This window comes from Dermacentor andersoni, chromosome 4 (genome assembly GCF_023375885.2).
Source record: "Dermacentor andersoni chromosome 4, qqDerAnde1_hic_scaffold, whole genome shotgun sequence".
NCBI lineage: Eukaryota > Metazoa > Arthropoda > Arachnida > Ixodida > Ixodidae > Dermacentor > Dermacentor andersoni.
In genome coordinates this window covers 47,862,325-47,888,598 of record NC_092817.1, presented here as the reverse complement: position 1 = coordinate 47,888,598, position 26,274 = coordinate 47,862,325, and the positions used below count along the sequence as shown (strand labels likewise).

Here is a 26,274-nt window from a genome sequence, read left to right as displayed (position 1 = left end):
GATTACGCGCAAACGTATGAGTGCTGTTCCGACGTCTCTAAGCCATGCCGTGTTGCCTCACACACGCACATTGTTGCAATCTATCTACCACGGTCTTCGGGCCTTCTGACGATCTTGTTCAGCTCGAGCCCAGTGCTTGCCGACGACTTCGGGGTCAGTTGACTCGCGTTCAGCCGGCTGCCGCTTGCGTTGCTGCTCCGTACTTTTCGCACGGCGCTCGGCCTTTCAATCGTCAGACGCAAACCCGGTAGTGACTTTACAATTGCTAGGAAGTACAACGAGGCGTGGCGTTTCCGGAGGCGCCAGACGTTTGTGTGCATGTGCGGGTAATAGTGCGTGCGAGAGAGGAAATATGGGGGCTTTTGCTCCTTGAATATCTGGCTCTGCCTAGGCACTACGGAGAAGTTTCTTTGCTCGTGTTGTATGCGTTTGTCCCTAGGCGCGATGGCATTGCGGAGCGGGGTCGAGTTTGCTTACGCTCGAACGCTGGCTGCCGGCGCGCTGAAACAGGTGAAGCAGTGGGCATTGACGCCCCATTTGGTAATCACTGTGTCAGAGACTCTCTCGCGCCTGCGGCGCTAATGCTGAGTCAGCCGTGCCAGATTATACTTTTTCACGCCTTACGGCTCTCCACCTTCAGAATAACATAGCTGATTTTCCCGTGGGAGTAGAAGGGATTGTAGTGGAGGCCGGGTCGCACATATTGAAAATCAAGAAGGCACAGCACCTTAGAAACCGCGGTTAAACACGAGTGGCTGAAAGGCCGCCGGTGACGCTCGTTTTCCTTGCCACCGTTCTGGGAGTACGCTGAGTCAACCTAACGCCTTTTACGCTAATCTAACATAACCTCATCTAAATATAACCTAACCCACGGAGAACGAAGTATTTGAGGAATCTGCTAGGCCGCGACAACGCGCGCGGGCGGCGCGTTAAAGTCACGCTCGGGCGAGGAGAAAATGCAGTTTTCGCCGCAGCGCGACAGATGACGCGACCGGCGCGTTGCCTTCGTTTACATGTTCTTCTATGGACGCGACGTACAAAAATCGCAATATTGTCTCTGATGTTTAAGATTTCCCAGATTTCATTCTGTAACGTCAATGAATAGAAGTGGCGGACATTTTACCTATAGCTCTTAATGAATACTGTTCTTATTACATGCCGTACTGCACTTGAAACGAGCTACTAGTAGTAATCACGAAGAAGACGACGTTTGCTGACGGCGCCACAGCAGTTCACTCGCCCGTATGTGGTGTGAGCACACACGTAGGTGACAGGCACGTACCCAGGAATTTATTTCGGGGGGGGGGGCAACAGAAGGTAACTTTCCAATGCAATTGGGGGCGGTTACCTTTTCTAGTACAAATATTAGTAACGCCCGCCATTCGTCATAATGACGCGTAAACCCGCAAAAAAGAAATGAACTAAGGTGAATCTCACAGGTACGCCTGTGGAGTTACACCTCTCCTTTACTTGGCAAACAAGAAACCACATCAAATGCACTTGTGCGGGAGAAGCGCAGGAAGAACACTGCCAAGAACAAGTAAACAAGCGAAAGTGTAAAATTAAGATTTCTCTAGTAGCATACAACTTAAAAAAAAAAAAAAAAAAACTGCACTTCGCAACCGACGCACACGGACCGGCCAAGCGGGGTTTTGTTACCTCTCCAGCCAATCACAGAAGCAAACAAAATGGTCGTCTTGTGGCCTTTTCAAAATAGTGTCCGGAGTGTCTGCTGTTCTTGAAGAGTGTTTTCATTCACGGAAGCAATGAGGTGTGCAACAGAGTGTATACAAAACATACATATAAGTAGTCTGAGTGTTTCCCTCTTCGAAAGTCTACCTGCTGTGGTTACTTAGTGGCTATGGTGTTGGGCTGCTAGGCACGAGTTAGCAGGATCGAATGCCGGCCACGGTAGCCGCATTTTCGATGGGCGCGAAATGCGAAAACACCCGTGTACTTAGATTTATGCGCACGTTAAAGAACCCCAGTTGGTCCAAATTTCCGGAGTCCACCACCACGGCGTGTCTGATAATCTGATCGTGGTTTTGGCATGTAAAACTCCATAATTAATTAATTATATCTTAAAAAGCCTGCGGTACAGGTCATTTCACTGCTGAACCCATTTTACTCATAAATTTTACTGCCAACTCAAGTGAAACTTGACGATACATAGTTGCAGCGATGCAAGCATTTTATTTCAGTTCAATAAAGAATTAGGCTTTCGCCGTTACACTATAATAGGCGAGGGAAAACGTATAAAATTACGCACTAATAGTTTTATTTCTGTGGTTACTGCCTTATTTAGGTAACGGAAAAGTTCGAAGTACAAATTATTTGCAGCCTCGTGGAGGAACAGTGGCTGGCGGTTATGAGGGCGTGGGCGGGGCTTCACTGCACACTTAAGTTCTCCCCGACTATAGTAGCGTTTTTTGAATTAGCCCCGGAAGAATTATAGAGATCTAGATATTTGCGGAACAATCACACTTCCTTTGGATCCCTCGTTTACTGCTCTATCAAGTGCCAAAACGGACTCGTATTGTAATTGGGGAAATTGTGTAATGATGCGTGGCTGCCAGTCCAGTACAGCCGCGTAGAGCACAGGACGCTGCGGTTCTAGACGTACTGCGCCCACCACAGAATGTTAGAAAAACACCCACAATAGCACAGCAGAGAAGTGGCTACGTCAGGCGGCTCGACTTATAAATGTAGAAGCGTCATTAAAAACACACAAAATCACTCTCCACTCCCGGTGTCGTTTTCTCTACTTCGTTTTTAAATAAAGAGATGTTGATCCGTAAATATTTTCATAAACAATGGTTAAATTTGTTAATTTTCGCTTTTCCTTCCTGTTAGGCTGTTGCCTCGGCTCTCTCCCTTAGTATATCACCTTGTTTCTCAACTGCTTGCAACTCTTGTTTCCCGTTGCCAATTTTGCACGAAAAGTGCTGTACGATTAGGGAAAAGCAGACGAAGTTACGGGTGACAGTCATATTGCCTATGCATTTAAGGGTTATTGCAGGCTTTGATGATGAACGCTGTTTAGCATTATTTTATTTTCCATCTTGTCTAACCCATATCGCGGGTATATGGTTCCGAGGATCTGCCAGCGTCGCGGCGAGCGCTCACTCGATGAAATAATGAAGCAAAAGGCAAAGTTAAAAGCAACTGACGTTTTCTCCTACCGCAACTCGTTCCTCGAGCATACAGACCAGCTGACTACGAACCGAATCCCTTTCCTGGTCCCTGGATCAGTCTGAACAATGAAGGTTGAACTAAGGAAGCAACAGCGATGCGCGTGACCGTTGGATAGGTGGTGACAACTGAACGCATCTCGAGTTAATCGCGCGGGCACCGAATCGATGAGAAAGCTTGCCTTCACACCCCAGGAGATGCCGATAACTACCGCCACCCAAAAGGAGTGAAAGCGGCAGCAAAATGTTGACCGTCGCATAGCTGTCAAGCCTCAATATAGATTTGACGGCGCTTTAGGAATGTGTCTGAGGAGTCGTGGCGTAGGCGGCGAGGGGGGGGGGGGGGGGGGGGTATGCTACTTAATTTCGTGGCGGGGGCACCCGTGTCCCCCCTTCTGGGTACATGCCTGGTAGGCGACCTTGGGAGGAAAAGCTCCCAATGTAGACATGCAGCTGTTATCTCTCTTCGCGATCGCGGGCAGGGCTGGCTTCTCAGACTTTGCGTACGCTTTCCACGTTGCAACAAAGGCGAGCGCTTTCCATCGGTGCTTTTCTTTTACGATGGGGCGGAAATGTGTCGTGCCGAACTGTAGCAGCGGCTACACATCCTGCAGGGAAAAGGTAATTAGCTTCAAATTTCCGAGTGACCCGGTACGATTGAAATAGCGGGCTCGTGTAATTCTTAGCATGGAACAAGGACTTCCGAATGGAAGCTGTGAAGCAATTACCAACAGGACTAACAATAGGTTGGTCGTGGAATATTAGAGTCATCGACCAGCAGGGTGGTATGTGAAGAATCAGGAATATCTGGACAAAATCGTTGCCTTCTCGCAGTATATATATTTAGATAGGCGCAGCAAGGAAAACGAATCGTTATGTTTGAAAATTGACCCACAGGGCATAGAAGTAAGCATAGTACATTCCGCGCACTTTGTTGTACCAACGTCCTAGAGATCGTGAAACACCTGAAACCATGCTATCACAGGAGTTATGGGTTCCAAGCATTGTCATTAACGATGCTTTCAACTATCTAAGGCACTGCGGGGAAGAAGTTAGAAGAACAATTTCAATATGAACTAATGACATAGCTTGTTAGTACCGCCATTCGCTGCAACAAACCACACCTAACTTATCGATCTCGCGTTAAAAAGAAACATACATTATAGATTTGGCGTTTTAGAGAAGAAGAAGAAGTATTTTAATGATTGGAAAATGTAGAGAGGTCGGCCGGATAATGGAGCATCTGGCCTGCTACTTTACGTAAGGGAAGGGAAAGAGGGGAAGCAAAAGGGTCACAATGGGGGATGATAATGGGAGGAACGAGGTGAAGGACACATTACACAACTGGTATCACAGGCGTGAGTCCAGGCCCGTGCCACCTAGAAAACATGAAAGTGCACGCATTGTCTCTGTCGTCTGCCAACTCTGTGGCCATGCGCCTAGTAAGAGGTCCTCCGACAGTGGTCCATTGTGTAAATGTCTCAATGTATCTGCCATTGTCAGTCTTTCGCGCGCATACTCGGGGCACGCTACGAGCACATGTTCGATAGTCTCTACAGCGCCACACACTGAACAGTCCGGGGAATCTGTCCGTCCAATAATGTGCAAATATTTGCGCGTGAAGGCGACGCCTAATCGCAGTCTGTGTATCAGGCATGTATGAGGGCGTGGAATTCCACGCAGAATAGGAAATTTCATATCGGGATCCAGCCACGCAGGCAATTGCTGCGTAAGTGACGCATTCTTTTCGTTAATTTTTCATAGCATTTAGAGCCGGCGAAGCGGCGCAGGAGACGCACCCATTCGTGCGTAAAGCGCTAGGGGTGAATCGACACCCAACGGCTTTGAACCGGTGTTTGTACGCGCTCAGAATGCCAACGCGCGCGTACTGCCTTCCCGGCGAGACGACTCACGAGAGAGGGCGTGTCAGCGCCGTTCCCCAGGCCGTCACTTTATTAGGACGCCCGAGCGAGCACTATATTCATCGCTGTTTCGCCTCCTCAAGGATTCTTGCTCCGTGCCTCAGCTAACGCAGGTGAGACGCAAAGCCAGTAATCCTCATGGCGTGACATCAAGGCGTCGCCTGCGGCGTTTCAACCAATCGCGTTCAACCGCGGTTGCTAATTAAGGCGCTGTGCGTTTATTTCACTCGAAGGGGACCACACAAAAATGGTCTTGAAAAGTCGCGCGGACAGTAGCATGCGAAAAAGCCTGCCAGGAGCGAAGATACGGCTCCACAAGAGCAGGCCCAGCCTCGACTACGGCCCCTACTGCTTCCTCGAAAGAATGGGTGATGTTTTTTTTTTTTTTTTTTTAATGTAGCACGAGAGCACGAGAAAGGTTCAACCCGGCATGACTGGCTAAACACCAGTGCCGCAGGTGTGAGGAAGTCCGTCCGACACATCGTGAGCATCTGGGAATCGCATACGTCCGACGGACCTTTAGATACAGCAATCACAAAATGGGGCGCCCGTGCCCACTGCTTCACCTGCTTGACCACGCCGGTAGCGAGCGTCGGAAAACATGCGGCTCGTAATAATGGTTTATATACTACTTTTATGGAAAGCAGCAGAAGACACAGACGAGAGAGCAGACGATCCAGCGCTTGTACCGTCCATGTCTTTTGTGCCGTTTTTAGTACGTTGCATAACAAGTTCGCTCATGGCTCATGAACAATTTCACACATATTTTTGTGGTATTTTCCGGTTTTCTATTCAGAAACATGGCTAAACAGCGTATTCAATGCGTGCGTAGATATACTCATAGCTTCAAACTTGAGTTGTGTGTCAGTCCCGGAACGCATGCCACGCCCTCTTGTCTGTTGTCTTTGTTACAGAGTTCATGCCTTGTCGCCTAAGACGGATCGAACGACGCTAAAAGTGCATCAAATCTGAAAACTGAAAATTAGTTTAAGGCAAGCTCTTTCCACTAACAGTAGAAATCTGTAAATCAGAATCTATGCCCGGAATGATACAAGATTGGTTTTAAAAGAAAGGTCGCAAAAAAAGGTTGTTTCTACATTTGTGCCGCGGTACAGTTACACAAAATTTCCTCGACGTCTTCTTGTTCCTGATTATTTTGTTCACATCATTAACTTTGAGTATTCGTCGCAACCCAGGTGCTTCTGACAGCTATAGGTCTGTCCCACTCTCTTCATTTCACGATCTGCCGGGTGGCATAAGTCACAACTAGTATTTTTATGTGAGCCACTGTGCTCCTCTGGCTAGGGGAAGGTAAATTCGTATCGTATCAAGCACGTACCGCATGCGCTCGCCTGCTTCGAATCTGAAAGAAAGTAGCCCTGCGGATTTTCTTTTTCTTACGGGTGGTAAAGTGAATGTGCGAGGAGCAGTTCAGTCAGTAAACAGCTAGGGGAATGATAGTACAAATAAATTTCACAGGCAATGATGTTGTAAAACCTGATTTACCTTTCATGTTTTCAAGGCACGGAAACCTTAGCATCCCCAAATCGAATGTAAGCTCACCGATGAGTGTACCGCAAAATAAGGCAAGATCATATAATGTTTTATTACAGTCGTAATTAGGTGGAGATCACGTTGATAAGTAGAAAAAATATTTAGTACTCTATAGCCACGCATAGTGACGGCATGTCACTTTGAAGACGGGAGTTGTAACGACGGCTTTCATGACTTACAACTAGGGCCGTAGTTTTTTGCACTTTATTTCTGCTGCTTTATTTAATTCTTACCTTTTGCGAGGGGCCCAGTTCCAAGCGGTACTTCTGCAGTATCTTACCCGCAACACATCGCATTTCCAGCAATGCCAGTCTCGTCCCCAAGCATTGCCGAGGCCCTACGCCGAAGGCCGTGTATGCCGTTTGCTTCAGGGCTGCTTCGTTATCCGACAAGTACCTGCGATGTCGTCGTCGCTATAAATCAAGCACCGATGAAAAAGCGATTCCTAGATTTGCGGAAACATTTACAAACTTATCAACTCAGACATCAAAGAGCTTCATCTTTTTGAATTTCTTGTATGGTATCTTCACATCGTTAAAGGGGCCACGGCACCATCGCTCGACTATTTTCAGCTTATTCTACCTGAGAGAATACGAGCAAATGTGTCTGTGCAAAAGATACAAAACTGAGCTCTTATCAGACATGTTCAGTCGAAATGTCAAATTGAAATTGCTACCTTTAAGCCCTTTCACCGACAGTGAACACCATTTTGACATGGATTGCATGACGTCAGAAAATGCGGAAATGCGGGGCCAGCTTTGTTCCATCTGCTTTGAAGCAGATGGAAACCACGTCGGAAGCCTTTCTCCGCATGCTCTGGTCGGTTACGCTGCGTAGACTGGTCAGACCATCCGCATGCTGTACATAAACCGCCAGTAAATATTTTCGTCGTTTTCACTCGAATGTCCGATATTTCGTTTGGCACCAGAGCTTCCAGTGACGTCGACGCAGATTGCCTGTTAAGTACCTTCATGTTGGCGATAGGAAGCACGGAGTGACCGGCCCTACTGTGCGTGTTCTGTACTGTGTGTGTTGTGCCTAATTCTTTGAGATTTATAATATTGATCTTTCTGTCCTCCTCGCTCCCCATCTTCCTATCTTCCATTTTTGTGTTGCTGTCTCCTCCTTTCTGAAGAGTAGGCAGGCGTTGCGCCCTTTCCGATGGAAGTTGCCAGCCTGCTCCTCGCTTTCCCTTCACTGTGTAGTGTAAATATGTTTTCAAAACAAATAATAATAATAATAATAATAATAATAATAATAATAATAATAATAATGTGGTGGTATTGTGATCCGGCTTCTGTGCATGTCTTGCTGTTTGTGCAAAATTTTCTACGACACCGAATGCGCTAAAATTTTGCCAGCTTGCTGTGGGACGCGTACGGTTCGACATGAAATGTATATTCAAGATAGAGAATACAGTGCCGTGGCCAATTTAAGTGGTTCATTACATGGTATTGGTAACTTTCTTCAATGATTTTCGGAAAGTGTGCTGCAGGAAGTGAATTTATAACATAAACATATAATATATGCCAAAATCTATGGCAAACGTAGTTCTAAGCGTTTCGACATTTGCCAATACATGGGTAAATACACCAAACAAATGATAGGAACATTGTAGCACGTACAGGAGTGCTATGCGTAACTAAAACCAAACTTTCAAAAAATTTAACTGACTAGGTGAATGTGACCAATGCAATACCGCGCATAGTCGTTTTGCGTTACTCATGATGTGTCTGTGGCGGCTTCAGTGATTTAATTCTGATGGCTGGGTGAAACTCAAATACTCTTTTTATAGAGCTTCAATTTCAAAACGGCAACGAAGAATAAATTTATTGTTCATAATACCGTCGTCTTTATATAAAAAGTCTGGCGATTTAGCATCAGTGTCTTTCAGCATCAAGCGCACGTTATAAGTGATTTCATGGACATTCAAAGCTGATAACCTAAACGAATGTGCCACTGCGGTGAGCAGCCACAATACCACCCACGTGAACGTCGAGTGTGTTTGGGTGCATATCAGCGAAAGTTGTTTTAGAAAATCTGAGTTGTTGTTCAACTCTTCATTTTCTCTTCTACAGTCAGTCGTGTGACTAAATCAGAATGGGTGTACTTCTCTTACAGCTCAATAAATAACACTGTGATATGTCTGTGCAATATTACTGCAACCACAAACCTCACCCCCGTACCCTTTCTTAACTTGTCCTGCTTCCGCGCATCTTTTTGGCATTCGTTCAACTGCGCTGAGAACACGTGCGTCCGCATAGCTGCTCGGATATTATCAGCAAGAACATTTCTCACCTTTCGGGTTTAAATTCCAATGGATTGGGCCAATACCGCGGGTCCCTCTGCACTTGGTACTGCGGCACCATGAAACACGTTCCCGCCTTAAACTGCACGCCGTTGTATACATAATCTTCCTTGGCTTGCCGTGTAACAAATCTGAAAGACGAATATTGTTGAGCCACACTCTGAATATATAATGTCGTACTTTATCCTCCAGTGATAACGGAAGCTGTCGCAACTCAACACTTAGAGAGGTTAAACCAGATCATAAATTAACTATATTTTATTTAACCAGTTACTAAATTTCATGCACAGGCAACAAATACCGAAGTTATGAAAAATAATAGCTTACGCTGCCAAGCTTGACAGGCGCCTCGTTGTGTGGCTTCGATAACAGCAACACATGAAGTTCACGACTTTCTAATAGACCTTTGTTAATGCTTTTATGAACGCGAAAAGAAAGAAGCAGTTTAAAATAAGAAATTGCTTGCTGTACGAAAGAGAGGCTTATTTAGTTGCGCATTTGTGCCGTGACTTGCACAAGGCTGCGCACGTTTGCATAAGCATTGGAAATCGAGCTCCAACGTTTGTGCCGTAGCTCTAGCGGCAGTGGAGGGCTACCGATCCGAAAGGTCCTTAATAATACTCACAGACTCGCAAGCTACGTGTCGCAATTACATGAACGGCAGAATAGGACGCAGAGCGCTTCACATCCTCCGCTCCTGCAGGGCTAACAACAAAGTGAGGCATGCGATTTTCTGGGTACCGGGACACGCGGGAATAGAAGAGAACCTAAGGGCGGACAAGGCAGCTCGAGAGCACACAAACCTAGCGGCCACAAGCACCGACCCCGAGGAACCCTCACCAGTCGACCCAAGTTACTCTGACATTCTGAATCACTATAAGGGGGTCCGAATCAAATACCGTTCACCCCACAACAGCCTAAATCAGCATGAAGCAACCTCTTGGAGGAGGCTGCAAACAGGAACATACCCAAATCTAAACACACTAAGCAAAATGTTTCCCACCCAGTACAGAGACATCTGCCCCTGGTGCGGCGCCAAGCCCACATTATATCACATTACATGGGTATGCGTTCACAATCAACAATTCCTTCAAATAAAAGACCCGAGTGCGGAACAGTGGAAGATGGTGCTCTCCAGCAGCGACCCGAAAGTCCAGCATGGACCAGTAAGGCACGCTCACCGAGTAGCACCCGCCGTGGTTGCTCAGTGGCTATGGTGTTAGGCTGCTGAGCACGAGGTAGCGGGATCGAATCCCGGCCTCGGCGGCCGCATTTGGATGGGGGCGAAATGCGAAAACACCCGTGTACTTAGATTTAGGTGCACGTAAAAGAACCCCAGGTGGTCGAAATTTCCGGAGTCCTCCACTACGGTGTGCCTCATAATCAGAAGGTGGTTTTGGCACGTAAAACCCCCTAATTTAAATTATTTTTTTTAATTTTTTTACCGAGTAGCCACCCTCAGTGGTGCCCTGCAATAGGGGCGTCGATCCTGTGCAGATGGGGAAGAAGACCGTGAAGACGGCCGACCACATCTGCCACCGCTAATTTCTAACCAATTAGAGCAAATGAAGTTTTTCCACCTCCTCCTTACACTACTCAGTAACCTGCACAGTGACCAGCAAATGAAGCTTCCAAAGTAGCGTTGTTGGAACAGCAAAATATTCGATTATTAATCGAGTGCGAATGCTTCAAAAAAGCAACGCTCGAATGTCAAATATAATCCTGAGTGCTTTCAGTTTTCAAACGAAATTGAAATGTGTCTAATTTTTGCGTGGCTTATTAACTGTACCCATTTTTAAGACGCCAAACGCAACGCAGAGCACACAAGAGAGGACAACGGGTCAGAACGCCACTCACTCAAACTGACCCTCGCGTTCTCGTGAGGCATACTTTTTTTGACGCGCGGATTCTGGTCGGAAGCCAAAATACGAAAGCTAAAGAATTAATGGAAGCATTTTATATCACTAAGAAAGGTAGCTTGTGTGTTAGTGAAACGCCGTTAGCATTGTATAAGTCAGAGAAAAAGTTTGTTGAAAGGGCTTTATCTTGCCATACTTGATGCTTGAGTGTGTTTGTTGCCCAGACGCTGACTGTGGCCATATATTTACGTCTCTTCTGTGAAAATAAAGTGCTCGTGACTGGCGCTCTGTCCTGTTGTCCTCTCTTGTGTAGTGTGCGTTGTTTTTCGATGCATTAAAAGTAAGTATAATGAATCAATACCAACTTGCCCAGCAAGAAGTTCTCTTAAGGCTTATTTACGTTGTTTTATACATGCAATGTTTTTACTTGGATGTCAGGTAAACAAAGACACTTTTAAAACAAACGAGAAGGAAACAAGCTCGTATATGGCGCACCATGACAATGACAGCGGACAGCAATGAATCAAAGCAAGAACATGTCATTAAATGCACGCTGTAAATTGTACGGCTCCACAAAGGAGCTAGAGGCAGTGCTACAGCACCCAACATTCTTTTAAAGGAACCGAGATATAGTGAGATTGTCCAAGTAATTAATTACTTTGCCTAAATCAAGGCAGCGAATTTGTAGGCTGCGGCAGGCGAGGCATGCTTTCTTTAACCACTAGAAACTTCCTCATAAAATACCTCTGTGCGTTCATAACTGCTTTGTCGGCGTGACAACCGAAGATGTCCTTTTGCAAAATTATTCGGTACAGTCTCAACTTGCATCAGTATTTCTCCTCGTGGACTGCAACAACTCTCGTTGTCACTGATAGTATTCGGACGAAAACGAATATTCAGCAACTTTTAATAGTAAATTACCGAATCGAATAAGAATTGTAAAGCAAAGACCTAATTGATTCGTATTCCAAATTTTGAATACTCGGACACCACTGTTGCTCAGTGGAAATGGTAAGTTCCTGCTGCCTACACTGTCGTGAGCTTGACTCCCTTCTGACGGAGCCTTAACCCACAGGTGGCAGAAAGCGAATCTGCTATTGAATTTCATTAGGCGCATGATAAAGGACGCGACAAGGTGAGCATTAGCCCCGAAGCCACGACGTGTCTCACGGTCAGTGCGCCGTTTTGGTGTCTTATAGACCGCGTCTGCTAATATCGCGAATGCATCGTTGCTTTACGACGAGCTTTGCCCTTTGCCTTCAAGCATATTTTTTTCATACGCTAGTAAAAAGGTAAAACAGACCTATCCCTCTTTTCATGAGTGTACTTCTGATGAACGGCTGCTGTTAAGGAAACCTTGGTGCCACCTTTTCAGCACACTTACGATAGTCCCGGCGGATACAGGCGCAGTGTTTCGTCCACGACTAATCCCGTGTACTTGAGCTTCTTCGTGACGGTCTCGTAGTCCAGCTCTCCCTGATGAAAACGTTAAAGTACATTTTGTTGTTGCATATTGCACAAGTAGGGGGAAAAGTAAGCGTGACACTCTACACGGGGCTGTCATCTAGATGCGGCTTGGTCACATTTGTCTCAGACATATACCACATTGGGTGACTGGCAAGAAATGCTTCGATATTTGAATGAACCCTCTCCTTGCCAAGATTTTTTCGTATACTTGAACTGTGTTTTAGACAACACCAAGGTTTATCTCAATTTTACACTCAGCTCGGTTTCACTGGAACGAGGTAATATATTTGGAGGCTGTGTCGTTAGCTTACAAAGTTGCTTTCACTGAAAACTGACATTTTACGATGTTGTCCTTCAAACGTATGCATATTCCTTCATACATAGGTAGAGGAATGAGCGCAATTGAAAATTTGAATACGCTGTTATCAGATTATGTCGTGGACCGGCATTGCGTAGTAGTCCACGATGTAACACGCGTTTGCAAAATTTTCCACTGATGTCTCAAATGACGACCGCCTAACCTCGCTCGAACCTAATAATTGAGAGCAGCACGCTATTGCACTATATTGCCTTAGCGCCTTTTTCGCTACTTACGTTGGTGCCGACGGCATCAATCACTTCCCTGCGAGCCTTTTCTTGTACATCCTGATGCTTTGCAAGGGCATATATCATGAAACTCAGAGCCGTTGCCGTTGTCTCGAAACTGTATTCACGTCAGAGTGGTCGATATAAATATACACACACTTATGAATAGATAAAATACTTGCAAACATTTTGCACACAGAACAAACCCAGTTTGTTTTTGCTGATCAATTTCAAACACGTAAGTAGGAAAAGACGTTACAATTACTTTTATACTACATGTCAAATCATATTCAGTGTGCGAAAACACATTGCGGTTGAAAATTGGAGGCGTGAAATTATCCCAGGTTCAAAAGATCATTCTGCAGCAGATGAATTCTCCATAGAACTGATTCAAAAAATGGCCAGAGCTTTTATTCATATATCTTATATAAGTGCCGTTCCGCAGCCGGTAGGTTGTCATTGCACCGGCCCCTGTCTTGATTGGTCGGCATCCGAACGCTGACCAATCAGGAGCAGGTCTTACGCAAAGGTATTGTATACAATGTTGAAATGTTCACGCCACCTACATTAATAAAAAAAAAAAACTCTTGTTTTGTTCCTCATTCGTTCCTGCAGTGTGTCCATGTTATGCAATTTCGATATTTTCATTTGCTCACATAATTCAATTTATTGGTCTCTAACTGCCATTGCATGTTGTACTTAATTTCGATCAATCTTGAAATTATTAATAAAGGCTGCTGTCAATGCTCGTGCAATTTGCCGTCAGATTGTTTAAACACGGCATTGTTGAAGAAAGTGACCACGTTTATGACTGGCTATGTTATGGCCCTTCTCGCTGATCGAAGTATTTTCTAAAATGGGGTTCGCAAATTTTCTTCCAAGAGGTCGTTTGCAGGAGCGATAAACACGAGAAAGGCAATGGGCAGCCAAGTCCTTTTGCATCAGCAGCGAGCTGCACAACAATTAACACACTGAAAACCTTGTCAGGCCATAATATCGATCGTATTAGCACCTGGTCTTAGAGTAATGCAATCGGCTGCCTTGCGCCTGCTTCAATTTACATCATGGAAAAATTTGCCTAGCGGCAAGATGCACTATCTTACGACATCCTAAATGCCACATGGCTAAAACTCTCTTCTCCCTAATTGGTACATGTCTAGTATGTTGTATGTGGCAATGTTTGCGAAATAATACTGGTTCACATAAAGATACATCCAATTCTTACCCAGCTATAAATAGTGATGAAGCAGTGATTAACACTTCTTCATTGGTCAGCGCCCTAGACTTGACGACACCTGTTGAAAAACCAAAAAAGAAAACAGGCTTCCAAAGCGCTGTACACGTGAAATTCCAAGCGAGAAAGCGAATGATGAAGTAAACAAGTTGATTTGTGTTGCAATAAATATATACTACCTTTCGTCGGTAACCTAGAAAGGCATGTGCAACTAAAATCCAACAAAGACGTCCAGACAGCTTTTCCATTGTCGGCGGACATCTTCTCATGCAACAGAGCGTATGAGCGGGCCGAATTGCATGCGCTTAGTCTGCACAGTGTACAGCGTGTCCATGACAACATTTTTGGCAACGTTTCACATTTTACTGCGATGAGTCGTCTTTGGGTAGCGGTAGCGGCCGCAGTAGAGAAATCTTCGTGCGTCTGGAGCCAGCAGCCGCCATCCTATCCCGCATCCACACCTCTTCACCCTATATCATCACCTGCGTCATGCGACCGCTTCCCCTGACGTCACTGCAGTTTTCATACGCGCTTCACAGGATTGCAGACGTCATGAACAGCATGCCGATGGCTGCCGTCGCCGCTCATTTTGCTTATTTATATGGCACTGTTATAGCGTACGATCGTACAAACTGGATAGTAGCGCGGCAGCGTCGTATTCAGCAGTAATAGACCAAGACGCTCCATTCGCCGTCTCAGATGTCAGGTACTGAAAAGTCGAAAATGATGTTTCTGATTGTCTTTGCTAGGCTATTGCGTTTATAACTGAGGCTGTGAAAGCGGCGTGCCATTAGAGAACTTAAATTATATGTTAGGTCAAAGCTTGAATAGGCATTACCTTCGGCCGTTTTGTCCCCAGCGTCTTCATTTTCGTTCTCTTCAACATACTCGACGTCAAGAAGGTTTTGCAAGATGTCGGGCCTACGAAGCTGTTGTGAAAGGCGTAGAAAAAAAAACATCCATACGTTATTTCAAGAACAGGTTCAAAGTTATGCGCCCAATAAATCTACGCCTTATATTAAAGTATACCTTGTAGGGTGCACACACATGGGCGGGTCCTTACTGCAGTTATGCGCTCGCATTTGCTTTCTCTGCATGGGTGACTTCTGAATATTGCTCTTGCTATACGGTATCGTTAATGTTACCGGTGTCGTAATATTTATTCACCCAGATGTTATCCTTGAGCAAAAATTTAGTTGTGTCTGCATATACTACATATTGAATCAATTGAATCCGGCGCACAAGCGAACATCTCATCACGGCTACGAAATTACGTCTACTTCGTAATGGACAGTTTCCTCTGGAACAATTTAGCTATGAAAGTGTCCTTGCCCGCATCACTTGCCTACAAATAGCGCCGTCAAATACATTCCATATCCGGGTTATAATTTTTTTCGGGAATGTATTGCTACTAGTTTGCGAACTGACTAGGGGCCATTTAAGGCCCCTCACCAGTTTTCGCCATTGAAAACGAACAAGCCCGACGCTTAGATCACACGCTTACGATCGTGTCTGCAAAACAGCACAGCTATGAACACCGCAAGAACAACTGAATATATAAACGAAAGCCCGTGCGGTCTTAATCTATACAGAGCAGCTAGTTTCCCCGCAAATAATATTCTTACAATACGTCTGATCCAGCGGGTCCCACGCCCTGGCTGTAACGTCAGAGATTGGCATGCGGTACTGTGTACAATTAAGCAGCAACACTGGGAAAACTGGGATTATCGCGAAACGCAACGCGCTTGCGGTAATTCTTGCCGTAAATGCTTCTTTGACGACTGTTTAGCGTTCGATTCACAAAATTTCCGGTCGAGCGGGATGCGGGTTCCGTTAGGACGATATCCGCAAATTGTGTTTTAGCGTTTTATTTCGAGATATGTAAAGCCATGCAGAAAGCAGACGCGACGACATTACGACCGGCTGCTACGTGATCCCATCTGGGGCATTCGAGTAAATATTGACGTGAATTTCCCAGTCTTACTGGAAGACTAGCCCGGTTAAGCACGTCAACTTCCGCAGCTGCCGGAGTGAATCAGCGCATGCGCAAGTTTCACTACTCACAATGAAAGTTTTTGCCATCGTAACAAAAAAAAAATGATTAACAATTCTTAAAAAGTCGCAGTTTCGCTCGAAAGGAGAAGTATCGATTGCGATAGCAAATTAGCAGACAGCTATACGAAGTAAGAATAATATGCAAAGTAAGGATAGGAGAAATTTTTAAACATTCGCTTACTAATTAAATTAGCAAGCATGGTATCAGGCACGCACAAGCAAACATGAACACATCTCGCTCGATGACCGTGTAAACCCGCTGTCAAAACGCTAGAGTGAGGAAGTGCGGCAGCAGCAGCGAGCGAATTGACCTTCGTGCTGCCTCTTGCTTCAACGTGAACTAAGCGGCGAAAACGGAGCGCACACGAAGCTATCAGCACTCGGCGTATGCTCTCTGTTCCCATGGCAGATCGCTTTCAAGATAAGGCCTGCGCGGCCGCGCCAAGCGCAACAGCCGCCGTAGTCAAACGCCTCCCCCCACCCCCCTTCCTTCCCTACTTTCTAAACTTTTTGCTCCCTCGCGCGCGCGAAATTAAGCCGCCATTGTCGGCTCACCCTCGCACGCTTTCACTCGCACATTCAACATACGGCGTGCAGCGACGATGTTATTGCCCTTGGACTTCATACGGAACAGCACGGCGACGGCAGAAATGCGCCCAGAGTTTCCAATTAAAATAAAGAAGAGCCTTCTTGCGGCTACACGGTTGCGTCTTTTGTTCGTCCCGTGCCCAATGCAGAAGGCAGAGAATTCAGACTTACGGAAGGATTATTCTTTCTCAAATTGATCACCGCCATGGTCTGGGCATTCAGGGGATCGAAAGAGTAATCCCCGATGATCAATGATAGCCAATAGAGCGGTTTCATCAAAGCTCCGAATCTTGTTGTACATTCTAGAAGGAAAGAAAAAGACAGCAAGAGCAATATAGTACTTGGAACGGGGCGCGCTGACATTGGTGAATCTTCCCGTACTCGTCACGCCTCATTCGCATGCATACAAGAAACAAGCTGGCTATTTCGCGACATCAGCAGTCGCTGTATAGACAAGGTCTCAGCCCACAAAAGAAGCACAATTTTGCTGATCCCTCTGCACACTTCATTTCTATACAGTTCACGCAAGATTATTCTAAATATTTCTCGCACTCTCTCCATTACAGGGAGAACAACCAACACCCTCTAGAGAACTTAAGGCCTTCTGGCTGTACCCTCTCCCCTTGACCTATGTCACGCAAAAGAGGCCCACATAGAAGTTCCGTGCAGCGTGCTACGAAGCTACGAGCGCTGCACCTATGTTGAAAATGAGACGCGGAAGACCGAGTGGGCAACGACATCGATAACAATTCGATTAGTTCCGCGAGCACTGCCGGTCCTTGGATAGCTTCGGGGTTAGAAAAGTCCGGGCATGCTGCGACAGGCTTCCGAGCGAACTTTTTTTCTGGACGTGAACCGTGCATGTTGTCTCTGCGCTTGTGCGGTGATTGCGGTTGTGTGTCCGGCAAGCCTTCATTGCCGCGGAATTTGGATTATGTTCATGCCATGATATGCTCAGTAAGTGCTGCGTGCCCAATTGCTGGAGCAATTACAAATCGGGGCCAAAAAATTATGTGTTCATGTTTCCGCAAGTTCAATGACAAAATATTGGGTGCCAATGCTAAGGTAAAGAAGAGAAAATGTGGAATTCTGCGGAATAAGGCAGCTGTTTCTTTGTAAATAGTTGCACGAATGTTTTGTATCTCCATTGCTAAACTCGTTTGAGGTGTTGTAAACATGTGGACTGCGTTACTGTATGTAATAATGCCTCGAAAGCTAAATTATTCGTTTAGAGCCCAATCTATAGATGAATAAATACATGAGTGCCGAATTTGAAGAAGGGCCCACCAGTGACGTTGTCATGAGATATGTGTTATGGTGCCGTGCTAACATTTTGTTGAAGAAATTTTGTGGTCGTATGAACGGCAATCTCTTTGACACCGACGATAAATTAAGGCAAAGAAGCTACTCTGAAGAAGAGAGCAGCACTGTGACTTCTCAATATAAGCCATGCTCCCTGTCATCATTTACCCGAAATTCGGTCTCCATCCTAAGGTTGAACTATTTCATTTTTTATGGACGGGCTTCTTAATAATGCAGCACGTAAATAGTTTTGCATAAATAAAATATTCTTGGAACACCCTCTGTTCTCTGCGGGCCATCAGCTCAACTACACCTAAAAAAAAAACTGCGCTCTGGTGAACGTTGTCCATAAATGCGGGAGCCCTTCATTCAACCCGTATTCCCGAGCACGCCGCCGGCTTCTTTTCCATGACGTCACTCGCCGAGCGCTCATGCCTTCTCTTATCTAGGAGGTATTGGAACAACACGTCTACGTAACATCCAGAAGTGCGTGGAAAACGCGGCCACCACTGCTTATTCGCATTTGCAGCAGCGATTAGAATTTGTAACGACGCCTGTCCTGCGTACAGGAGTGGACACGTAATTTCCAGGCTGTTAATTTTCTTATTGTTGTTACTACAACACCACTTATCAGGCAGGCGCCATCGCGATCCTGAAATGGCAGTTCCCTAGTGGCGCAGACGAGCGTACGAAATCATATGTTTCTTTAAGTTAGAATCCCGTTACTAGGATAGCAGTGCTCATGTGTTATTTTCTTATAGCTTAGACTTACGTAAAATTATCCCCGAGCTTTCTTTCTTTTTTTCGAAGGGCATATTTGATGGATGCATTCCTCGTAAGGCCATTAAAAGATCATCACATTTAGCGAAAGCAAAAAGAATGTGTTCATTTTTTTTATAACCAACGGTACGGAAAAAAAAATCAATCAATCAAATAGTACAGAGTCGCGCTTATGGTCATCCTGTTTATTTTCATTTCAGGACGATGAGCTCTCCCGACGCTTTACTTCTATATACCTGTAGACCATCGGTTGTCTGCTCCACGCAAGATATATTCTGCCCGAAGGCCACTTCTTATCGCGGTAGTGATTACATACACGGACACTCCAGGCTCGTGTGTACCATCGGCGCCGCTGCCGCCGTGCTGTCCCGGTATCGATGACGCACGTGCAGCCAGCGCATGACGCTTAGACGGTGTCCATGTCAGGTTTTTCTTGTCACGTAGACCGTTATCAAGACAACGATTCTGGTAGCACAAAAACGGAAGCTCCGCACGTGTGAGCGCGAGCGCGTGGCTGTGGCTGTGCTGCCACAAAAAGTTGTCGGGTACGGTATTCCTGCTGTAGAGCTGCGTGCATACCGCATCTCGGCGCATACAGTAACTCTTGCAACAGCAACGGCGACGCGCTCCTTGTCTCCTTGTCGCGCCTGCGTTGTGAGACGCACAATGGCTGCCAGGTCGCTCTTTCTACTGCCGCAGAGCAGCAGGTTCTTTGGGGGCTGTGCTGCGCCACAATCTCGCCCTCGCGTATTCTCATAGAGCACCGTCTGAGGAGCTTCAGCGCAGTGTTTTACTTCGCTGCCTCTATTGAAGGAGCGTGTTGTGTAGCTGTAAGTGTACATAAATGGGCACCTTCATATCGGAAGGGCTTACGTCCGATGAAGGGGCCCATTATATTTTATTTTTCGTTTAATCTAGTTCAACTACAATAACAGCTACGTACCTTCGCTGTCAATCACTACTTTTCCTTTTTTTTTTCATGTAGATTTCTGCGCGCACAATCAACAGAGCCACAGAAACGAAGGGACACACGGTCACAATGGCTCACTGGCAACTAATTCTTACTGACATGTTCCTCTCTCTATAAAAGCGCATCTGCAGGAAATTATTTAACAGTGTAACAAATACTCAGCTTCATATATGGCGACATTCGAGTAGCCGACCTCAAGCGCTCTAATGTGCTCTCGCAGTGTGATTTACATTCGGCTTTTTGGCTTTAGCGCTCGGTACGCGGTCGCCTGGTTTACATATTCATAGCGCCGCGCTCTACACCAGAGCGCTCGGAGGAAGGAGCTCCTATATCTTCAATCTGGGAGCGCAGCCAAGATACAACAAAAACTTGATCGTGTGGATACTCCGATTACCCTGGGAGCCGCTAGCACGTTCGGCTGCGGCAGGCTTTCTCTGGGTCGAATCTCGAGAGGGCTCAGCATCACCGTAAATCGAGTTGCATAGCGATAGGAACCTGTCGAATGTATCAGTAATGTGTAGTTAAGGATCAGCCTCTCTGCAAAACATCCCGTTTTAACTGTGAAAGAATGAAGTACAACGAGCTATCAACATATTGTACGCTTTTGATACCTTAACTCAGAAAAAAGAAAAAGAACAGAAACGGCAACATTACCACTTGCCGGAAATTACAGCGCGACGCCTTGGCCCGCCTTCGAGATTCGGCATGCCCGCACAATATCAAAATCTCGGAGGCCATGGTGTGGGATACCGCCCGTTAACTGTAATCAAAAGTTGCGACGTCCTTGGCATAGGTGCTATTCATGGGCTGTTAACAGGAAGATTCCGCAAATAGGAGCCCTGCGCTTTGCTGAGATAGCTTTGATAGTAGGTACTATACCCTTTTATAATCAATTTAGCCAAATGGAATGTTCACTTGATTTAGTTGATGATTTTGGGTATGTTGGCAACTTTCATGACCGGTATTTTTATAAGGGCTGATTCTCTAATGAGCACACAGAAACGGCCTTAATAGGTGAGCATCTAAGAATGAGACACACCAATAAACACAGTGACGATCAGTTGTTATCGTTATCGCGCTTGAATTAATTAGCAATGTAGCGCGCACTAAAAACGTTTCCACGATTAAGGGTGTGAAGCAGCTTGTCGTCTTACGCATACACACTCTTACAAAAGTTTATACCCTGTAGGTCTTATATTATACTACTACAATAATCGTGATCCATCTTACCCGCATTTCCTTTCTTTGACACTGCGAGCCCAGTACTTCCAGGTAACGAACAGCATCCGCGGTATCAGCGTGACATAGCATTCTCGACAGAAAAGTAGCGAGCGCAGCGTTTTCAGGAAAGGAAACGCAAGCGAGGCAGATGGCGATTATTGTTGTGGGGCAAAGCTAGGCCCCAAAGGGTGCACAATTATTAAGGGTTCACCTATGGTACCACCAAAAGACCGAACAGGAAGAGGGCTACGGGCGCATCATTTTGTAAAAGCGCGCACGGTTTAAATACGGCGGGGCGTTCTGCCTCATACGCCATTATGTTTGGGCCCACTATAGCGTCTATAGTGGGCAAAGGTACTTTGGTCTCCACCGCCTGTCCAGCAGTTCATGCTCGCACGTCGCGGAACAGTCGAGTCCTACATGACAGAAATACCTTGTTAATTTTTTTTTCATAAAAGATCTTATGTGTGATAAGGGGTCAGCTTTGTGCATTTGCATTCACGGCGTAGCAATCAACAAGGCATTTGTCCGCGTCACCGCTCTACAGGCTAGCAGAGGAGCGAAGTATTGACGCATAACTTACGTCCAATATAGTAGAATGGACCTGTCATGATATTCCTGGCTACTGCCTTGGACGTGGTTATGAACGGGTGGTCAGGCTTTCCCACGAAGCGCTCGTTGATGCCAAACGCCCCTCGTGCCGTCAAGTCCATGGAGAGTTCCTCAAACTTGTGAAGCATCTGCACCTCTTTACCCGTGTCGGCGTACTGCTTCATCGTTTGGACGAAGGTGCCGACGTCTTCTTGGATGTGCGGCATCATCTGGGCAAATCACAGCAATACGAATTACACGCGTTCGTGATTTGTTTCGTCTCCAAATATTTTCTGGTAATAAATGTGCTCCTGTAGGAGACGTTGGCATTTTAACGCGACAGCGTTAAGGAGCTCGTGTCGCAGAAAAGCCGGTGTCGTCGGCGTCGGTGTCAGCGCACGCGGCGTTGGCCGTGAGCGATAAATCACGGCAGGCACTTCATAAATAAAAGGCAACTTCCAAGATGGGCTGGGTGGGAATCGAACCAGGGTCTCCGGAGTGTGAGACGGAGACGCTACCCCTGAGCCACGAATTCGATGCTTGAAAGCGGTACAAACGCGCTTCTAGTGAACGCGGTGTTGCCTTAAAAACGTGCCGTAGAAAGTTATACTGCGGTGTATATCGGTAATTATGAGCATGTAACTTACAGAAGTCGCATTTACACGAGTAGCGAAGTACGTTTCCGCTACATTTCTTCTGCGCTTACCGCACACGCAGAGCCATCTTGCGGCAAACACAGAAGACCCCCTCCTCTCAATGTATGGCGCTGCCCCGACAGGTGGCGCGCCATGCGCGCATTGGGGCTGTGCGCGGACCGGTGCCAGTAGCGTCGCGGCCCCGACTCCCTCTCCCCTGACGACGCTTCGCCGTGCTCCCACGCGGGTTGCAGAATCAAGCGCCATTCCTTTCTTTAGATTACTATCTATCTATCTCTCTGCCCGTGCCGATCACGACGTTTGGCTGGCGTAGATCATTTTCCCCTCCGAGACACCGAGTTCTTTGGTTCGTTCCGTTTGCTCAGGCGCACGTTTCGTTGCCGCGCCGAACGCTGCGTTGCTCCACGTTCTCCATGTGATAGGTGGGCGCAAAGTCCGATGCGGGGCGCCTCGTAAGTGATCCCTGCGCCGTAGCGCATTGTCTTACACCCCCTTGGCGGGTCGATGGGAACGCTGTCGCGTTCCACTCTTGAAGGCGAAGCTTAAGCGTCCTCCAATTTTTCGATAAGACATGCAAGAAGGAGAAAACATACGCTGACTCTACGAATAATAATATTAACATACTGACACATTAAACATAAAATGTATATGTAACAATGGATACAATTTTCTAATTGTTCAGAGAAAGCTCGTACAACCACACTGTAAAAATTTGAATTTAACTACAATGAAGAAGGACTTTGCCCGTAGTGTCCTTGTTTATTCTGACTTACTTATACACATACCTAAATGAGAAGAAAGATTACAACGCGTTTAGCCGCACTTCATGCATACACAGTTGAAATGGGCACTGTACACATCATGGTATGTACTATCTTCAGCAAAAGTTTGGATACCATGGCAACGACGTAAACTTCTATTACTGAATGGAGTGGTAACAGGCACACGCATAAGTGGTCGATTTCAGTGCACTATCGGGGTGTGCATGCTTGTTGCTTTCTCCAAATGAGAGCTGCGAACGCTGAGCACACGCGTCGAATTATGCGCTCGCAGTAACAAACGAGCCTTATACAGCGTATAACACGGCAACATGGCCGCTCAGCGTCGGTTTGGCGTCCTTGAATAGAAAAAAAAAATGCGTGCGGTATTGTCGGGCACAGATATACAAACTGTCGGCATGCAACCCACATGAAACACCATTTCGCGTGCGTCATGCAGTACATCCAGAGAGCCTGCGGAAGCAGCTGCAGACTTTGTGCGGCAGCATCGTGCGCGCTCTAGCAGAGACAGTGCCGTTATAATAATAAACGCGTACTGGCAATTGCTCTTTCTTTCTTTCTGTCTGTTTTTCTTTATATATATATATATATATATATATATATATATATATATATATATATATATATATATTCATTTCTTTCTTTTTCTTTTTTATATCAAGGTATGGGGTGTACACACCATATTGCCACTCTATTCCGGTTTATGGGGTAACTACCTACTCACCATCTTCAGCTTTTTGGAAGTCAGACTGAGAGAGGCAGACGCGCGAATATTCTTCCATTTGTAGCCGCCGACGTGCAGAATTGACTGTCCCATAATTGGGTGCATTTGGTCTGTCATCATTGTGATCTAGAAAGGAGACAAAGCTCTGATCAGCTCTTTGAGCAATCGAAACAGTTACCGATGGTATGGGGTCTTTAAGCAGTAGAGCTGTGTAGAAAACAGCTTTTTTCGTAATATTTTTCTCTCACTTTTTCAGCTCTTACCCTGTGCCCCCGTGCAGATTAGCCAACCGGACAATATATCTGGTTAACCTCTCTGCCTTTCACAGCTTATTTACTGTCTGTCTCTCTGTATACATTGCTACCAGGCGCTGCAATAGCAAACGATGAAGAGAAGACTGACGAAGACTAGGATCGCCGATGCCGATAGTCGCGCGCACGGGTTCCATATATATATATATATATATATATATATATATATATATATATATATATATATATATATAGATATATATATATATATATATATATATATATATATATATATATATATAGATATATATATATATATATATATATATATATATAGATATATATATATATATGGCTTTGTAAGAAATGCAGTTTAACACAGTGCACATAGTATGTAAAGAACTGCCTGCGCGGAAGGTATTGAGATTGAAATACTAGTGGATAGTCACCAAAAGGTTGTCCAAAACATACACGTTCTTGATAACAAAACTCCTGAGAAGAAAGCGGCGGAGCCCGACTAAGTGACTCTCGATGGTAATGCGTTTAGCATTGAATAACTATGACAACACAACGTATTGCCACCGTCTAAAGGAGTTATGTATGAGGCATGTACTGCAGCGAGATTCCTTTTTTTCGTTTCTCTAAGAACGCTCGGTGCCATCTAGCGCCACCGCCGCAACGCCTGCGCGTGGCCTACAAAATGCATGGCACGCCCGTGCGCGCAAAAGGTGACAAACGCTTCATGCGGCAACCAGGCTCCACTCTCGCGCTTCTTCCCGGACACGCCGCGCCATCTAGTGGCGCTGCGGAGAAGTCCGCGCGTGGCCCCCGAGACGAAAAGCGCGGCGCACCCATGCCTGTAAACGCTGAGAATAGTTCTCTCGCTTGCCGCGCACTCAGTGGCAGATACTCAGTGACCCACGTTGGTGAGAGGTTCGCTGAAGAGCGGCACATAACCATAGAATTCACGGCGCAGTTCGCTAAAGCATTGGCGTCCGAGGCGTTCGTTTAAAAGCGCCACATACCCAGTGCATTTGTGGCGCATCCTGCTAGTGCATCGGGTTGCTGTCCCTGAGGAACGCTTGTTACGTGGGTTCCATTCCGCTCATTATCGGAGAAATTTAAGGGATATTTTCCGTCATTGCAGTGCAGCCCAACACAATGGCAGATAGCTGGTTACTCAAGTTGGCATCAAATACGCTCATTGAAGTGCTACACACACTAACTGGTACATGCCCAGTGACCTAAGTCGGCATCGAACAGGTTTGCTGAAGAGCAGCACAGACCGAGTGGCACATACGCAGTCCTCCAAGTCGGCGTCGAAGAGTTTTTCGAACAGTGGTACTTTTCCCAGTACAGCATCTACAGTGACTCTACAGTGATCCTTCTGTCATTAAAAGTTATCTTTCTTTCTCACGCTTTACGATCGAACTACATCGACAATTTGTTAGCATGATTTCATGGTTTTCGAAGTGACGTCGCATGTCTCGGCTGTTGAGGATAAGTTCTCAAAACACACTGGTTTGAGTGCTCTGTCGTTGTTTTACGTCCCTTTAAATGAATGTTAATGTTTGCTTATAAATAAACTATTATCTAGTCGCGAGAAGAACCTCTCCATATGTTCTGACATCACGAAGAATTCGCTGAACTTGAAGCCCTTCGTTCGTTTTATCCTCTCGTGATTTCCACGGCATGGTCCCATGATAACACAGGAGTTTGGGCTATTCCAGAAGTCTAATATACCACTCTAGCTCAACTTAACTTTCCTCTTTAATTAGCTCTTTTTAAGCCACAAAGGATGGTTAACCCTTCCGGCTTTTTAGTGCTTTTTTATAAATGACTAGTTATAGTTCCAGAAAGTAACCGATATAGGAATTCGCATTATTTGCTTTTTAAATATTAAATTGTTCGCAGACGCTTGCATTCACGTGATAGACAGAATTGAATCCATACAATTTTCTTCAGTCGTCGACGAAGCTGTTCGTAGCATTTTACATCGCTTGTGAATCCGCAATATCTGCGTGTAAGCCAAAGGCGTACCCAAAGTTGCAACAAATCAAACAGATAGATCTTTCCTCACTCCTCGGTTCACGAAGTTCTGGAAGTTGCGCACGAACACATCTTCTATAAAGTCGAGGTCTCTTATCACAACAAAGGGCACATCCCCATTGAAGAACCTGCACAGTGAAGTTGTTAATACTTGTTAGTACTGTAACTAGAGGAACGCGCTCGTACAA

At 45.8% G+C, this 26,274-nt stretch overlaps 1 protein-coding gene across 2 annotated transcripts in view; it reads right to left on the bottom strand.

Annotated features, from left to right (window-relative positions):
- The window catches only part of LOC126537071 (cytochrome P450 3A1-like), a 62,552-nt gene that overhangs the window by 618 nt on the left and 35,660 nt on the right, over positions 1–26,274 (bottom strand). For both annotated transcript variants that reach the window (XM_072287818.1, XM_050184206.3), the window contains exons 4-13: positions 26,118–26,214; positions 23,787–23,912; positions 21,620–21,857; positions 16,935–17,065; positions 14,959–15,049; positions 14,112–14,181; positions 12,896–13,004; positions 12,219–12,310; positions 8,966–9,106; positions 6,901–7,063 (exon numbers count right to left, since the gene is read on the bottom strand). In XM_072287818.1, the coding sequence (XP_072143919.1) occupies positions 6,901–7,063; positions 8,966–9,106; positions 12,219–12,310; positions 12,896–13,004; positions 14,112–14,181; positions 14,959–15,049; positions 16,935–17,065; positions 21,620–21,857; positions 23,787–23,912; positions 26,118–26,214 (1,258 nt within the window). The remainder of the gene's footprint in view (positions 1–6,900; positions 7,064–8,965; positions 9,107–12,218; positions 12,311–12,895; positions 13,005–14,111; positions 14,182–14,958; positions 15,050–16,934; positions 17,066–21,619; positions 21,858–23,786; positions 23,913–26,117; positions 26,215–26,274) is intronic.